At 36.8% G+C, this 18,295-nt stretch overlaps 1 protein-coding gene and 1 pseudogene across 1 annotated transcript in view; one reads left to right on the top strand and one right to left on the bottom strand.

The window, feature by feature from the left end:
- The window catches only part of GUCY1A2 (guanylate cyclase 1 soluble subunit alpha 2), a 409,166-nt gene that overhangs the window by 17,806 nt on the left and 373,065 nt on the right, over window positions 1-18,295 (top strand). Inside the window, exon 2 of the mRNA XM_032642081.1 lies at window positions 15,877-15,938. Within this exon, the coding sequence (XP_032497972.1) occupies window positions 15,877-15,938 (62 nt within the window). The remainder of the gene's footprint in view (window positions 1-15,876; window positions 15,939-18,295) is intronic.
- On the bottom strand, window positions 7,815-8,786 carry LOC116758833 (annotated as a pseudogene).

The raw sequence follows: 18,295 nt of genomic DNA, 5'->3' as shown, positions 1-18,295 counted from the left end.
TTTGTCTATTTTTATATACTTCCAAATCCCAAGTCTACTAGTGCCTGGCATGTGGTAGCTGATCCGTAAGTATTTGTTAAATGATTAAATTTAGAGTGAATATAAAGATATTTATTCTAACTATACTACACAACTATACTAACTATACTACACAAATAAGAAAGAAGTAGGATGATAAAAACAAATGCACTTTAGAAAAGTAAAATCAGTAACAGGAAAAACAAAATAGACAAAACATATTATACAAATGTAAATAATTATTATATCCTATTATCCTTTATTCCTTCATCATATATTTACTATACATCGTCTATACATGCTTGACTTTATTGTGTCCTGAGCCAAAACATAAGATCTATGGAGCACAAAATGGCTCTAGTCATCTGCAGGGTTAAAAAATAAAAGTATTTTTTGGATTTTTATCCAGTATTTTACTGGATTTTCCTTAAATACTCTTGTAATATGCTACAGTAGTCGATTTACATTATATATTAGCAAGTAAGAATACATTTTTTCTATATGATCTAAATATATATATTTTTAAAAACTAACATTAGTTTATTAAACAGATATTTGTTGTTGGCCTTTTCTGTGCCAGGAATTTGAGATGTCTCAATTATAGAAAATACTTATAATCTGTGCTCCCCACTGCCCACCTCTCCCCCCTTACCATTTTTTCTTGTGATTCTGTTGCAAACATTTCAGGGATAAAATTTAAGAAAGATTTTATCTTTCTTCCGTAGATCTCAACAAAAGAAAAATATATCTCTTTTAAAGCCTGTTGACCAAATTCTCAGTGCAGTGTTTCTCTGAGCCTGTCTTCCAATTTCATTTTTTCCTTGTGTGATTGGTTTAATTTGCGTATGGGATATAATTTGATTTTTGAATATTGTGTTACAAATATTTGGTTTCTAACTTAAGGAATTTATTTGTTTTCAGAAAGGGAAGAATGCAGAGACCCTTACAAATTGTATTTTTATCATATATTTACAGATATAAACCTGAGTTTACTTTAATAGCATTTTTGAAATCTATATGTTTATCTATCGATCTATCTATTATTGATTATATAGGTCAGAAAAGAAATGACTCTGTCTGATTCTGAATTTAAAAATTTAATTCAGTAGAAATCTGGAGTAGGTATACTTACTCTCATTGTGTCTTTTTAAAAAAATTGCCACAGTAGTGAAAATGTCTTTTGCCTCCTTAACAAAGAATCTGCCTCCAAAGGCATTTATTGTAAGCAGTGATAATGATGAGATGATTATGTTGTAATGGAACAGACTGAGGGAAAGAATAAATTTTAGCTGCATATTACTGTAATTCCATTTGAAACTTCAGGCAGATATGAGGAAGTTTCTAGTGTGGTTGCTGGTGAAGAACGATTTATTGTTTCCTCCTGATATAAAGATCAATAAACACTTTGTAGACATGACATCATTTGCAAGCTATAAAGCCTCCCTTTTTTTCCCCCCTCTTATGTTAACTCATTGCCATTATAAACACATTTCAAAGAAAACCAGTCTTTCCTTTTGCTCTGAATTGTTCTTTCTCCAAAAGTGTGCTTGCAAAGTACAAACCTAACTTTCCTGCTGAAAGAGAATGGGTGAGCTTCTTCCACAGCTTGCAAGGGTCTAACTGTGAGAATTGTGGTGTGTGCTGCCTGCTGGTTCTTGATGCACTTAGGCAGTTGTCTCCTTATTCAGCTGCATTCTTGGGATGGGAGTGGGGGAGGATGGAGGAAATAAAATACTACTTTAAGTTGTAAATGTAATTTTCCACCATTAACTTAGCATTCTTGACTACTGAGAAATATCTCAGTCTCAAATACATAGTTAACATAGATACCCAGTTATTTTGATTATAGCAATGGGATATATTAATCAATGGCATTAATGATGACTGTGATGAAATGAACAATTCCGTTGGATATGTAGTTGGAAAAAGCATTTTACTACAAGTTACCCCAAGAGACATAAGTTTTCAAAGAATACACTTTCATTTTTCAAAGAATACACTTTCAAATACAGGTCAATTAAAATGTTACAGTTATAAAACTATAAAATATGAATCTAAAATTAAGATCAGAACAATTTTTAGCCATTAGATAACGTATTCAGCCACTTTATGTGATCTATAAGTCAAATCAAGATATGACTGTCTAGAAACATCTTAAAAACCTAAGTAACAAAGTTTATTATTTTGCTCTTCCAGAGTAACTAGTAGAAACAAAAGCAAAATCATATCAATGTCAAGCATATAACAGTTTCTGCCTTGGCATTTTATACTAGTGTAAACTCTGATATATTATGAATTAAGTTTGAGAAAAAATTGTAAAGTATTTACTTTTGGTAGTCCTTATTCTCAATCTCTCTCTTCCCCCCCCTCCCCATCTCTATCTCTATCTATCTCTATCTCTATCTCTTTCTCTATCTCTATCTCTTTCTCTCTTGATTCCTATAGCAAAACCCCTTGCCACAAAAATCTGCTATGAGTCTCTCCCACCAGACAAATTGGACTATGTGCATTTTACATACCTTACATTAAATTATTAATTGAAAAGTACTTCTTTTTTTTTTTTTATTTTAAGCGCCTTTGCAGGAGTGAAAAGTAAGTTTTGGAGGGAGCCTTGAGGGGATGGATAGGATGGGGATAGCTCTCTTGGTGCTCCTAAAATCAAATTTGGTGTCTGGCTCCACAATGCTGTGACATATATTGACGACTATATGGAAATGTGTATGTCTGGGCACGTCTTACACAGTCATATGAAGATCTCTGTAGACACAGTAAATTATTTAATATTTTTGGTCTGTATGAATGATGTAGATATATTGATGGATAAAAACAAATAATAACATATAGAACCTTTGATTATGTGGCATATGTTGTTCTTATATTTTATAATGCCTAGAGATTATAGAGACTTGTTACTTAACTGAATAATTTATGGATTAATATGTATTATGCCAATTATGGATGCCCCTGCACTGAATTTGCCTTGGAAATTCCAATTAAGAGCCCTTATGCATGCAAGGAAATTAAAATGATTTTTTAAGACTGAAAAATAGTGAATGATAGCTAATTAGTACCTTGTTCCTAAGCATCATATCATTAAAACTCTCTGTGGTTTGGTGTGAATGTGTGTACATGATTTGTGTGGGTCAACATTTGATATTTGTATAGCTGAATGCCAGAGCAAGATACTTAAAACTCTTGTAGTATTCTAGAAAGAATTTGAGAAAAAAAATACTGTGCCAGAAACATTTCCCTTCTTCTGTAGGCAACTGTTCTTACATCATTTTACTCTCTGTCCCTTTTCCCCTAATCTTCTGTTAGGTAGGTAAGACAAACAAATGGCTAAGAAATACTACATAGATAAAAATTTGGTTCTAATGTGAGCAAGTTTAATGTTCTTTGCTGGAGGTCTTCTGCAATGACCTCTATATCAATTCACATTATTATAACCGATTTTGTAATAAATGGCTTATTTTGATTAGTTAGTTTTTAGTGTGAGCAGATTTGAAGAGAATTTTGAAAAACCAGGGGCTTTCACCAGATGCATTTTTTAACATCTAAAAACACGAAACATTAGTGACATCATTTTTTTTTCTTCTTGATTTTCCCCACTTCAGGACTATGAGAGAATGATGTGCTAATCTATACTTTCCATACAGAAAAACCACAAGAAATAAGTGATATCTATTTAGAGCTTACAAAGCATGCTTTATAATACTCATTTCGTCACCCTAATTCACTCAGGAAATGTATGAAGTAAGGAGGTCCAATTTAAGGAAGGGAAAACCAAAGCTCAGAGGGGAACAGTAACTTGCCTAAAGTCAAGAAGCTTGTAATCACCTATTTTAGTGTCTGGTTTTCCTGTTTCAGGTCCTAAGCTCTTTTCACCATGATGTGTCTTTCAACATGTCCATGAATTGTTCAATAAAGCAATTTAGCAATATACAATGTTGTTCACATAGATTCCCTATTTCCTATTTTGCTTTCCACATGTTTCGTACTTTGTGGCTTGTAAGTGGTGGCTGATAGCAATTTCCTGTTGGTTTTCTTGAACCTTACCTTCTGTCACCAATTGTTTAGTTCCTGACGGTGCTGTGAGTTCATATAATATAAACCTGTGTTAGAAATGACAAAGTGTTATTTCTTCATCAGGGCTCTGTCTCTAGGCTGACCTAGTTTGCCTGTCCACTGTCAATGTTTGTATGCTCCAGGCTCGCATGGGTGAGGCAGCTATGAACGGAGTGAGCCATCCTCACTGCCAACAGCTTAACTTACGCTGCAGAGTCTGGGAACAGCAAAGACATTGCTAGTCATATGATTTCCGAATATGAAGGAAGTCATGATTACATAGAAATAGTTATGTTCGTAAGGGTATACATTTCTCTTCACAGATCATACATAATTATGCTGTAATTAAATAATTTACTAGAAGGAATGAGGAAGCAATATAATAGATATTATATAATGGAGTGATACCTAGGTTAAAAAATGTGCTCAGGTAGAGTTAAATGAAAAAAATAAGACTTTTCATGTCATGCAGTATTAGTATTCTTTGACTTGCATGTTTTTTCCAGAAAGAAGTGTGATGATTATTCTATACCTCTAGCTTAGGAATGTAGTTCATCATAAACATTGATGACATGGCAGTCATTATCTGCCAAACATCTGCCTAGTAAGCAGATTTCATATCTGTTTGGATCATCAGATTATAGTCAGCACTAGATCTGATCATATTTAGACCTTTGTTGAGTTTTATCTTCCAAGAGAGGTTGAAGCAGTAGAGCTGAACAGGACAATCCCTGGGTAGTATTTTGATGGTTTCGGCATATTTCAGCATCTGAAACTTTTAAACTCCAAGGACTTGGGCTTGTCTGAGTCCTGAAATAATCAGACTCTTAGCCACTGACTGGATAAACAAAATGCCCATGGCACTTTGGTTGGCGTCTGAATGACAGTTTACTTTTTCAAAGTGAGCAATAACTGTGAAATGAAGCTTAGTACTCAAAGTCTGCATGGTCAGCACTTTTCTTACCTATTCAGGCTACATGAGGAGCCAAGTCATAACCAAAAGTTTGCTTTAATCCATGGAGAGCCAGAGCATAATGAATTTCATGCCAAATTCTTTAATCCAGTTTAAGGGTCTATCTGGTTGTAGGGAAGGCCTTGACAATGAGACCTGATACTCCATATTCATTCATGAGACTCATTTTAGTTAAGATGGTTGAAGAATTTTCCTTACCTTAAGAATAATTTATCTCAATGTGATAGAGGACCAGTATGCCCTTGAACAGTATTAGAGGTAGTGTTTCATAAACTATTCTCCCTTCTCTTTCCTATGGGTTGCCCTCTCTAATTTCACCCACTTTCTATTGCTCAGTAGCCTACTTTGGAGCTATACCATGGCTGGTATTTGAAGGTAATTCCCAGTCACTCATTTACAAACTATTGTTTAAGCTGGTGCATTTAGGGTTAACAAAACATTTCCCTGTTTTATGAGTTAATTTTATAACTTAACTGTCAAAGAGAAATATCACTTCCCTCATTTCCAGGCTCTTGTTGGAAAACACCTCATTGTAACTTCTAGGTACTGGAAACAATAGGGAATTCTTTGGAAATGCTCAAGTGGAGGCTGCAAAGATATTTTAAAAGGCTAGAAATTATTTCCTGACATGAAGGTCATTGCTAAACCTGACTTGAAATGGCACTAATTAGCTTGGCAGCATATAATTGGCATCTTTGGGCTATGAGGCATGCCTAGCAACAGTCCTAGGTGTTAGACATAGTCAGTTTAGTTCAATTTAATAATTTTTTGACTAGCTCCTCATCAACATATTTTTGCATAGAATTAACATATAATACATATTTGTATACTACTTCATAGCTTTATTTCATTTGGTGCTTACACCAACCCTGAGAAACAGTTATGCTAGGAATTCCCCTATTTTATAATATAGGTAATAGCGGTTCAGAAAAATAAATGCTGTATCCAGAATTATACAGTCTAGCTAAGACTTAATTATCCCTTTCAACTATAACCTTTTCTGCCTTGGTAAATATAGAACATTGTATTTCAGTTTAGAGGAGAAGATTAAAAGCTTGGCTTTTGGAGGCAGTCAGATATAGATCAGACACTTAATAGACTTAGATACTTACTACCTAAGTGACTTTGGGCAAGTTTTTTTAACTTCTCTGGGTTCAATTTTCACATTTATAAAATTGGGGTAAGACTTTTTCCTCTCCTACAGGATTTTTGTGAGGATTAAATGAGTTGGGGCATGTAACTTGTTGGACCAATTGTTTGACACTTAGCACTCAACTTCTATTATAGCATTGAATCCAGAAAGCTTACTCTTATTTCACTTTGTAGACTGAGTCAGCCCTGTGCCATCTGTGAGGTCCTGTTTGGTTTAAGGGTTTAGGACTGAAGTCATGTTTCTCCAAAGGTCTGCAATAAAGCAATATCAATTTTCCTGAGATGTCTAGAAGTGGTATCATCTTGTCTCATAGTCAGGATTTTTATTCAGACAGTCAAGTTGGCCAAGATGGTGACCAGGAAAGTATGTTTCTCCTGAAGTTTCTCTATTAAGAAGTCAATGATCCTACCAGAACTATTTAAATAACAACATTTACAAATTTGGGGAAACAGTTTTCAGCATTGTTTTCATATCTATTACAGAAAAAAATAAAAGGAAATAAGGGATTTCAGTTAGGTACATGGAATAACTTACTAATGGTCACCAAAGTGAGATAAATTACCAATGGAGGCAGCAGCTTGTGGAAGAAATAGCATAGGAGACCTAAGATCTTGTCTAGTTGATATCTCTTTCCAGCATGTAGCTGAGGCAAAACACCTTAACCTCTCTGAATCTCAGCATTTTCATCTGTAAAATGTGGATAATTATATCTGAGACTTACAAGGTTGTGAATATATAATGAGATGAAGGAAAAGAAAGTGATTCGTAAACTGTGAAGTGTTATACAAACTGAAGGTGGTGGTATTATTTTCTGGTGTTCGTTGAAAACAGAAATTCTTGGATTACTTAAATGTGCTCTTGCCTGAGGTGGAGAAGAACTAATAAATAGCCCTTTGAATCTGTTTCAGTTCAAAGAATATATGTTTTCAGATTAAATCAGTATTGCTGGTGTTAGGTCTTGTCAAACTGAAATTCAATTGCTCTTCTGGAAGGGCATTAAAAAATAACAAAGGGGAAGATATTTGGAAAGCAAAGATATTTTGTATAGAAAGACTTAATTATCACATTGAGTATATGTTAAATATATTGTTTAAAATCAATAATTAAATGGTAATGAACACTGTGCTCTGCTAATTAGAACTTACTTTTTTTTTTTTTTCACAGCAGACAACCGAGCATTGCTTTTGTGTGCTTCTTTCTAATTGTATTTCAAGTTCTTTCCAAAGCAAGGCCCTTGGATACCCCAGGTTCAATATGCCCCTGGGCCTGGTCCACTGCTGTCTTGTATTCATGTGTGGGTGTTCATTCGTTCACCAACATTAAATCCCAGGATAGGTGTGATAAAACAGGACTCCCTCCTCCATGGCCCAAGTCGTTTGCTGGTTTCAGAGGTGGACGGCGGTCTTTGCAGAAAACACACAGGAAATTTCTCTTGGAACTGAAGTGGGATAAAAAGTGCCTGCCTTGAACATCACCATCTTTTCCCTGACCCTTCCCCTCCAGTTTCTGAAGATACAGCAGAAAATAATCTTGCTTGAAGATACTGGGCAACAATTCCATAAAACAAAAACACATGCTTCCAATGCACTGTGCTTTCCAATATGCTGGGTTTAGTTCAGCTGCCGGATGAGCTGATTGATGCGTTCACCTCGATAGCCAGGTGAGCCCACTTCCTTGAGGAAGCCCACTCTATTCTTGGTAGCGTGACGGGCCACTCAGAGTTGGGAAGGGTGCAAGAACCCTGAGATCACCTGAAAATTCTTCCCTGGGAAGGCAATTTCGTGAATGAGGTCTTTCAAGCAAATGACACGAAACTTCCCCAGGTGCTCCTCAATCACTGTGTTGTCTGTCAAAGGGATGATTTTATTCTTGACCTTGGCTTGTCCACGTTTCAAGATGAGTTCCCGAACTGACTTCAAATTTGGAAATCCCCAGGTCACATAAGGTTCCACTATACGAAGCGTTTTTATGGTTTGAGGAGTTACTTGCATAAAGACGCCATTGAAAATCTTATTCAGGCTAAGTCTTGCAATGGTCCTCTGCACCAGTAAACTCACCCCATTAATCCTTTTTTTTTTTTTTTTTTTTGTGGTACGTGGGCCTCTCACTGTTGTGGCCTCTCCCATTGCGGAGCACAGGCTCTGGACACGCAGGCTCAGTGGCCATGGCCCACGGGCCCAGCCTCTCTGCGGCATGTGGGATCTCCCCGGACCAGGGCACGAACCGGTGTCCCCTGCATCAGCAGGCAGACTCTCAACCACTGCGCCACCAGGGAAGCCCCCCATTAATCCTTTTGATGCATAAAACAAAGGCCAAGGAATGTTTATCTGGCATTTCCAAGCCATGAGGTTTCACTTCTAGTCGTCTGAGTTGCACCCTGTCACGTAGTTGCCACCAGGAATCATGTAGGAACCATTCTAGTCGCTTAAACTTGATCTCTTTTCCTTTCCTCTGTGCCTTCCTTTGCAAAAGAACCTGCTTTGCCTAGGTGACTTTCAGGGCTTGATAAGCCTTCCTCTTTTTCAGGAGATTTTTTGGAACCAAAGGGATCTTTTTTCTTGGCTCTTCCTCCACCATCTTTCTAACTCTAGAACTTACTTCTAATAAGGCCAACGTTATCAGTTTGAATCCCATTGTGGGTCAATTAGCATAATATCAGCCTTCACCCTAAGCTTTCATGAGGTCACTCAAATGTGTACCTATGTTCACAAGGAGAATAAAAGTGGAGATTGGACGAAATCATGCAGATTTTCAACCAGTATGTATAGAACTATATATTATAATGTATCTTCAACTTTTATTTTTTTCTTTTAGCATACTTATCATTTTTGCTTTTTTTTTTAAAGGTGTAATACTCTGTTTTTAAATTTATTTATTTATTTTTGGCTGCGTTGGGTCTTCGTTTCTGTGCGAGGGCTTTCTCTAGTTGTGGCAAGCGAGGGCCACTCTTCATCGCGGTGCGTGGGCTTCTCACTGTTGCGGCCTCTCCCGTTGTGGAGCACGGGCTCCAGACGCGCAGGCTCAGCAGTTGTGGCTTATGGTCTTAGTTGCTCCGCGGCATGTGGGATCCTCCCAGACCAGGGCTCGAACCCGTGTCCCCTGCATTGGCAGGCAGATTCCCAACCACTGCACCACCAGGGAAGCCCCATTTTTGCTTTTTGTAGTTAATTATCTGGACTACCAATTTTGTTTAGGAAATTACTGGTGTAGTTCACAGATGATATTCCAAGTTTCCTGAAAGGTGGTTTAATCTCTGGTACATTCTGACCCTCTGTTTACAAGTGCTAACTTTGCAATGCTTTACTTCAAATGACCCTGAGAACTATGAACTTCTTATATGTGTTTTTTAGATGGGAAAATGGAGGCATTTTTTTCCCAAGGTATTTTACTCCCAGGTGAAGAGATTTTGGCTAATTTTATAAAAAGGTCAGTAGCACAGCTGGGCTTGAAATACAGAGGTCCTGACTCAAAGTTCTTATTTAATTTGTGGTGTTTTTTTCCTTTTTGGCTTATATATAGTAAGTTTAGTCAAAGGCTGGGAAAATTCATATTATGCCTGGATCTTTAGCAAGACTGACAATTACTACAATTACACGTCTTTCAGAAGTACCTATGCTGGTTATTTGACGTGACTTATTATTTTGATTAGTTTTGTTAAAAATACCAATCATATAATTTGATCCATTGGTGTCTACAGGCCTACCCATAAAGATAGGGTATCTAACATTATAATTTTGATCACTTTAAGTGAAGAAATTTGGCATATCATATCCTTATAAGCAAAATGCTCTTATGTTGTGAAGAAAGTAGAGATCTTTGGATTGTGATTTGGAGGATGATGAAAAGGTTCCTTGCTCCCTAATTTATCTCTCACTGACCCTCCTATTTACCAAAATTCCACCTTTAGTGGTTCAGACCATCTTATATGAAGTAGGAAAGCCCATTTATACCATCATTTACCTTAGTAAGGATTGAGGATCAAGTTTTTTAAGTAGGATTCCTCCTGAGTACCATCTGGGGCCAGGGTACTAAGAGGATTTCAAATTTTGATGAAGGAAGGAAAGAGAATATGCAATGATGATTTTTGGAGACCTATTCTGGGAGTTTAGATGATGGTGGTGGGGATTTGTCCTATCAGAATGCAGTGTAACTAAACTGGACACTCAGAGGGTAGGGAAGAGGGTGAGAGAAAGCTAAGGATGGGAAAGTGAAAGTATATCTAAGACAAGATATTCATGATTTTTGCTTATGGTCTTGTTTGTGTACATATGTTTAAAGAACATTAAGTGTGTTGTCAAGAAGCAAACAATTAATTTGAAACCATGTGATTCTTCATTTTTATGTTGATGTTAAAAAAATGCTTTCTTATTATGGAAGTTTCCTAGGGGAAAAGATGCTCTTTTTGTAAAGGAGGGCTTCTAATCTCTCTAACTTTGATTCTTTTTTAGTCAAATGGTGATAATATCAATCTAACTATGTCATTGGATTGGTGCAAAGATCGATTGGGATAATATGCATTAAAAACATGAAATGTAAAGTGCTGAACCAAATACAGGGTGTTAAAAATTATGTGCAGTACAGGTTGGAGATTAAGTGCTTGGATTCTGGAACAGACTACCTGAGTTTCAACCCTGGCTTTGTCTCTTTTTACCTGTTTGACATAGGACAACTTAAACTTTCTGTGTCTCAGTTTTCTAATCTGTAAAATAATAACCTATCTCATACTGTTAATGTGAAGATCAAAGGAGTTAATATATGTAATGGGCTTAAAGCAGTGCCTTGCATAGATTAAATGCAGCAATCGTATTAATTGTTGCATTGTTATGTATATGTCAGTACAAAATTGAATACTGACATAAGTGCATGGGAGTGAATTACTTGGAAATGCTTCAAGCAATATAGTTCTCTGTTTACCTAACAAATCATATTTAACTATGAGCTGTTAGTGGAACTGTGTTGATTTAGCAGTTATGTGTGAACATCTTTCAGAACCTTTCTTCTTTTGATATTTGAGTAAAGAAACTACTCTCATTAATGCTGACTTATTCAGGTAACTTTTATAGAGTATTGGTCTTGATCATCATGTTTATATCTTACATGAAACGTTTTCAACCCTGACTAACATTAGAAGCAAATGGGTCCGCCAGTTGTATTGGAAAGTTTGGGGGTGGCACTCAGGCATTGATTTTTTAAAAGCTCCCCAGGGGATTTTAATTGTAGGCAGAGTTGAAAATCACTGGCCTAGAGCAATAGTAATTAATTATATATCCATATCATTTAGTTCCTGACACTGAAGTATATATTTTTCATACTTAAATAAATAAAATGACATGGCTATTTATGGATGTTTCTTTAAAGGCAGACCTATTGTTTCCATTAATTCTGTAGCTTGTGGTTTTGTGTTATAAAGCAGAAATGAGAAGTTTATTTTAAAATTATCTGTGGAGTTTTGTTTGTTTGTTTTTGGCATGATGAAGGCTGTATATATTTTAAAAATATATAGGATCGACAGAATAGTAAAGGTGAGAGGGACCCTCAAAGCATCTAGTAGAAATATTGCACACTTTGAAGCCAGTCCTGGCTTGCAGTGACTGATTCACTTACGAGCTATATGATCTTGGGCTACTTACTTAATCAGTCTGAGCCACAACTTCATCTCTGTAGAATTTAGATGTATGTGTACTTTGTACGATGACAACTGCATTTCATGTGATACACACACACACACGCACATCTTGACTCCCTGACTCCTGCCTGATCCCCATACCATCTGGTGCAGATATCTAGAGCAGAGACTGTGTGGGAGCCTCTGCAGGGCTGTCTGAGCTTGAAGGGCCAGTTGCTGAGAACTGCTTCCTCCCACTACTCAGGGATCATTTCTCTGGCTCTTTTTGGATTATTTCATGGCTGGCTGTTTGGATCCCATGACTTTTCATGAGCATAACATTTAGTCTGTGGGGGTCAGTCACTGCTAAGTAGAGTGAAGCTGTTAATGAGACTAGAGATGAAGATGGCTTCTTGTTGCCACATGATGGAAGCTTTGGGTACTTCCTCTTTGAGCCCTAGACAATACATGTGCAGGACACAGATGGCTGCTTTCTCTTCCCAGCTGTCTTCCTGTCCATTGCTTCTTTGTGTTGAGTAGAGACAGTAGGAAGCTACTATCTCTATCTTAGTTTGGGGGAAGGAGAGAAAAAATTACAGACTTCTTTGATTTTCTTTTGTATGATAGGGACAGTGGATTTTGTCTCCTTCCTAACCCTTGTCTTTCAGATCCTGTAGCATATGGCTAAAAACATATTACATCATCCAGCTCTCCTGTTGCACATTCTTTATGTCATAAGAAGGAGGTTCATGCGTTGTTTCTAATTAGTTATAAAGTATAATGCTTGAAGTATTCATCTTAGCTATGGTGCATCAATGTCCTTCCCCCTTACAGGCCTGGATTTAGGTCTATTCTCAATCTTCTGAGATTTCTGCTTTTATCACCATCTCTCTGGACTGATCTGAAGGTTTCATTGGAAATATTTATAAATTCAGCTACCATTTTCCTATTTTCCCCTCAGCTGGAATAGGCACCATCTTCTCACTATTAGTATTATTGGTAAGTCTATTGAGTTTTTTAGCTGATGAGGATCTTGAAACATTACACTTGTGGGGTGGGTGTTCTAACATAAACTTTGTACTCCACTAGATTTTGAGACTCTTGAGGGTAGGAACCCAGTGAACATAGTCATAACTATCATTTATTATGCACCTACTATGTACTAGTGACTTTGATTTAATTATTTCAATTAATTCCCATAAAAATAATGTACACATAAGGAATCATTTCAGATAGCTTAAGTAAACTGCCCAAGGTCGTCTAGTTCGTGAGTAAGAGTTGGATTTTGAACTCAGTTTGATCTTAAATCCTCTTTTCTAAATCATCTTTCCAAACTCCTTCTTAAAGAAAAGGATAGATACAGATAAGAGGGATGGGATTTTGGTCTGTTGAAGGTTGGATGGAACTGGTATGGAGTTTCATTGTTAAAGAAAAGGAGAGAAGATCTGCAGATCTTCAGAGCCCTTGCTTTTCCCACTAATCTACACTGACTTGCATCACTGGCGTACATTGACATTTAGTAAATGGACCCTACAACCTTCAAGGCAGAAGTCACCCCTTCAGAAGGCTTTGGCCCATGTGCAGGTCTTCACTTTGTGCTTTTTATTCATGTCAGAGAGGCTCAGATTATGTGAAGATGTCTCAGAATCAGGCAAACTCTGAAGAAGATTGGAGTGAATCCGTGGTGATAGTCCATGGTGAGGAGTCAGGTCTGTATTGAAGTCAGCCTTGGCTTTCTGATCAGGGGATACTCTGCAGTCAGCCTCTATGCTTACAGTTCAGACCACCAGAATGTGCCCACTGGATTTGGCAAGCAGTAGGAAGTATATAAATCTTTATGAAGTTGAAGCTTTGTTGAATGTGCCCAGAGAACATTTTCCATTTAATGTATTTGGAAACTATAAATATAATTCCCACTGGGGAGTAAAAGTAATTGCTTCAGAAAAGAAAAAAGTCAGTTCTTTAAATGGCTTAACTCCTTTCACAAACATTTGCTTTTTTTAATGACTGGGAAATTCCTGGTACAGGAAAATAAAATGTCCTTTGGTACAAAGGAGGTCATTCTGGTCTTAACTGACCCTATGCACTCTAGTTCCTGTTTTCTGTTCCATATTTTGTCACCAGAGGTTATTGGAAGGATAATCCCTCTGTGGATTTTCACTGCTTTTAGGGCATGTTGCCAAAGAGAAAGTTATCTTGGCTCAGAAACTGCCAAAGCAGTTCAGAAGGCTCAGATCCCAGGGGTACTGAGCCAGTGACTGATAATGACTTGATTTAGGTTGGCCATGGGTTGGATTTTTAAAGCACACTTTTTATGTGTGCTAGGTTTGCTGTGTCTGCTTCACCCTCTTTGGATTTTTCAACAGACTCATTGCTTCTTGGGTCAGGAATGATTTTCCTTTCCTAGGCATGCTATTCTACTTTGATTCTATTCTTATGAACAGAAACATCTGTACCAGTTTGAGGCCTCATGTTCATCTTTTTAACCTAGTATAAAGGAAAAACAGCTGTTGAAAGAAGTTGCCCTGTATCTCTTTCTTTGAACACTGGAGGCTGATTTCTCCTAAAATTAATTTCTGAAATGGCTTGGCTAAAGTGAAGAATATATCTGAGCTCTTAGATTTGCTCAGTGAAGATGTTCTCCTAAATGGTAGTGTAGAATAGTTCTCAGTGGATGCCCTTGATTTAATTGAAGCTCAGTTTCCTCACGCTTTAAAATAGCCATTTCCAACCAAGGAGGATGTTGAAAGTATTAGGTAGGGAGATTTTTACATCTATCCTGGACATTTTTCATAGAGAGGTAAACATGGAAGAGGTTCAAGTGAACCCTGACAACAATCTCTGTAGTCTCCTTTAAATTACATATCTTAAGACAATCTCTTTGAAGGATTAGGGATGGGAAATAAACTGATATTTATTAACTGCTTCTTAGGTAGCAGCATTGTGCTAGATGCTTTCTGCAGATTACCTTTTTAGATTTATATAGGTTTGTGTGGTTAATTAGTGACAGCCCACAAGATTACCAAACTACCATGCTGCTCTCACATCTTGAAGGGTCTTTGTCAGAGTCATTATAACCCCCCAAAATTCATCCATGGCTATAATAGATCAATGTTTTGATAAGGTTTTTTTTTCTTGCTTGATTAGAAGTTTTTATTATTTAAAAAATTCAGGGCTTCCCTGGTGGTGCAGTGGTTGAGAGTCCGCCTGCCGATGCAGGAGACACGGGTTTGTGCCCCGGTCCGGGAAGATCCCACATGCTGCGGAGCAGCTGGGCCCGTGAGCCATGGCCGTTGAGCCTGCGCATCCGGAGCCTGTGCTCCGCAATGGGAGAGGCCACAACAGTGAGAGGCCTGCGTACCGCAAAAAAAAAAAAAAAAAAAATTCACACCCTTGCCACTGAGAATTTGGTTCTTATTATAATTTGTTAATAAAATCTGTGTTTTAAGATCTTTGAGTCACTTTCATGCCTCCCTAGGTCTGAGACTCCAAGATGAGGCTCTGTTGCCTAAATAAGTCTAGAATAATTCTTGCTCTGGGATTAAGAAACTCTGTCTTTAGCTGTCATGGAGAGGAGAGGATTATAAAATTCAGTCATGAGCTGCTTAGGTGTTTTCTGCAGATCCCATTTGTTGCCCCAAACACTGTGGCCCCTCCGGGACACTCTAGAACCCTTGCTTGAAATCTCTTGAGGAAGTCAGGCTTGACTTGGGCATTACTCATCTTGTTTAGTACACCCCTCTCCACTGCCCCCAATGTCTAGGTTTATTGTAGGCAGCCAATGAGTATTTTGTTGAACTTAATAGCTAGTACAAAAGCATTGGGGAAAATATGGCTAGGAAATGCTATCATATTTGAAATTGGGAAATTCTGGGTAATTGCTGAGTGCCTCATATTATTAGTTCTTGTGGGGAAAATACATGGCAGAATTCATGATGGGTTTATATTGTAAAATGAAAACTCTTATGAGATGAATCAGATGCTACATATCTGCTTATGATACTCAGAATGGGAATGACACTGATTTGCTGATAATGTATTATTATTATTATTATTCTGTAGCCCCAGATGATACAGCAAACTCTCAAGAGGACATTGCAGTATTATGAGCACCAATTTACTGGGTAAGTAAAAATGGATTTTGGCTATTATTGGGGACAAATTAAAGATAATTACTACATAGAGAACAGACCTGTGGTTGCCAAGTGGTGGGGGAAAGTGTTGGGGGAGGGATGGAGTGGGAGGTTGGGGTTAACAGATGTAAGCTATTATATATAGAATGGATAAACAGCAAGGTCCTACTGTATAGCACAGGGAACTATAGTCAGTATCCTATGATAAACCATAATGGAAAAGAATATATATAAAAAGAATGTAGATATGTATAACTGAATCACTTTGCTGTACAACAAAAGTTAACACAACATTGTAAATCAACTATACTCCAATTTAAAAAAATGAGTTACTCAAACATAGCTGTTGAACACGTGGGCAACCAAGTCAACCTTATTGCATAATGATTATGATCTCAGTGTGAAGTGGGAGCTCATAGGAGCCCCATGGAGTGATTTCCTTTAGTTTATTTGTGTTGAATCCTTTTAAGTAAAATCCCTTTTGCTAGTGCTTTCCTTTTTCTTCCTTCTTGTGCTCTTACCCTCTCATTCTCATCCACTGAATCTCATATTTTGCCTTAGTAATATCATAAGGTTCATTAGTACCAACCAAGAGGCTTTAAATGTGATTTTAGGATCCTTCAGTAAAGTTTAATCAAATTCACTACAAGCTTAACACAGTTCAGTGAGAAGTGTTTGTTTAGTTAAAGTCACATGCTACATATTTCCTTTATTTATTCCCCATTTCCTGAAATGGTTGTGGTATGATGTAAAGTAAGAAGATTTGAGGTCAAAAGACAGGAATTCAAGGCCTCACCAGGACATAGAACTTTAAAGTAACTTTATCTCTTTTAAAGGGTGATGATGATGGTAACAACTAAATCAAGGATTATATGTCATTATTAAATGAGGTAATTTTAATGGAAGTATTTTGTAAACAGGAAGCTCCAAATAAGTGTAAGGTATATCCTTGATTGGGTACGGCAGAAAGCAGTTGGCAAATACAAAAGCCTAAATTCACTTTCTGATTCAGTCTAGCTATTTAAATTAAATGTACAATATACTACAGCTATTTATCTTTGTAGAAGTTTAAGAACTTATGAGGAGTCAAGTTTCAAACCCTGGTACCTCTTGAAATGCTGTGGGGAATCATTTAACATTTATGGGTAATAGTCATTACCATGGAGATCAAGAACATATTTTTGGCTATTAGGATATAGTGTGAATTTTTTTTTTTTTTTTATAAAACAAAAGGGAGGAAAACTTAGTGGAAAAATAATCTCAGTACCAAGTAGAATGCCATATACTTTAAGTGCTTGATGACTATGTTAACTGTCATTTCAAAGGGAATTGCCCTGAAACTTTGTCATATCAATCCTCAAGAGTACAGTACTAGAAAAAACATATTATTTAAACTCATGAGATGGCTTTTAATTTGAGGCTATTTGTAGTTTTAAATGGTTTATTTTAAGGGAGATAAATAATGTCAAGTTAATCTCTTCCCACATACTCTAAAATAAAACTTAATCACTCATTGGATTTGCTGCTTTCAAATATGGTGTTTGGATTAAACTAGTCAATGTATTTAGAACAATTCCTGGTATGTGGTAAGCACCACATGCTTGTTTACTCATATTCATTATCATCATTATTTTTAAGATTTTGATGACAATACCAGTAATGAAATGCAAATTATTTCTGGAATTATGAGTGCCCTTTCCGTTTTGAAATCAAATAATGACTGATGAAATAGTCTTATTTGTGAACTAAATTATGTCTTCATGGCAAGTCAGAGTGGGAATCTTATAAATATGATCAAACTAGATAACTAAACTGTATTACTATAATCAGCAGAAAATTGTTTTTTCCATTAGTAGGATGGAGTTCTCCTTCATCTAAATAACTGCCTCAACTCTCCTCTCAATCTCTGTAGACATAGCCTGTGGTATTTCTTTGTTCATTGCCTAAATAGTCTTTCCCTAGTTCTGTTTATTGCAGACACTATTTAAAGAACAGACAGGGTATAGGACTTTCATATAAAGAGGTGTCTTAATGTCCTACTGGTTCTAAGACCTAGTAGCATATTTTTGCTTGGGTGTTGGCTACCTTCTGAGGATTTGAAGTGCCTTTGCTCACTGTCTTTTTCTGTGCTCATGCTGATGAAGATAAAAACGGCCACGGTTTCCCTGTCCAGTGTCCTCTTTGCCTTTTTAGAGTCCACCTTTCTGCTTTCAATTTCTTTTTCCAATACTGAAAAAGGAGAGCATCTATGATCGCTAACACTTGGATTAAAACGTATTCACTCATATGTGTTGTTCCTCTTAAGAAAACACAATTTTATCTCTAACTGTGAAAAGGAATGTGTTTCT

Source organism: Phocoena sinus, chromosome 8 (assembly GCF_008692025.1).
Source record: "Phocoena sinus isolate mPhoSin1 chromosome 8, mPhoSin1.pri, whole genome shotgun sequence".
NCBI lineage: Eukaryota > Metazoa > Chordata > Mammalia > Artiodactyla > Phocoenidae > Phocoena > Phocoena sinus.
The sequence above is the reverse complement of the archived record's forward strand: the minus strand, read 5'-3'. Positions and strand labels throughout refer to the sequence as shown.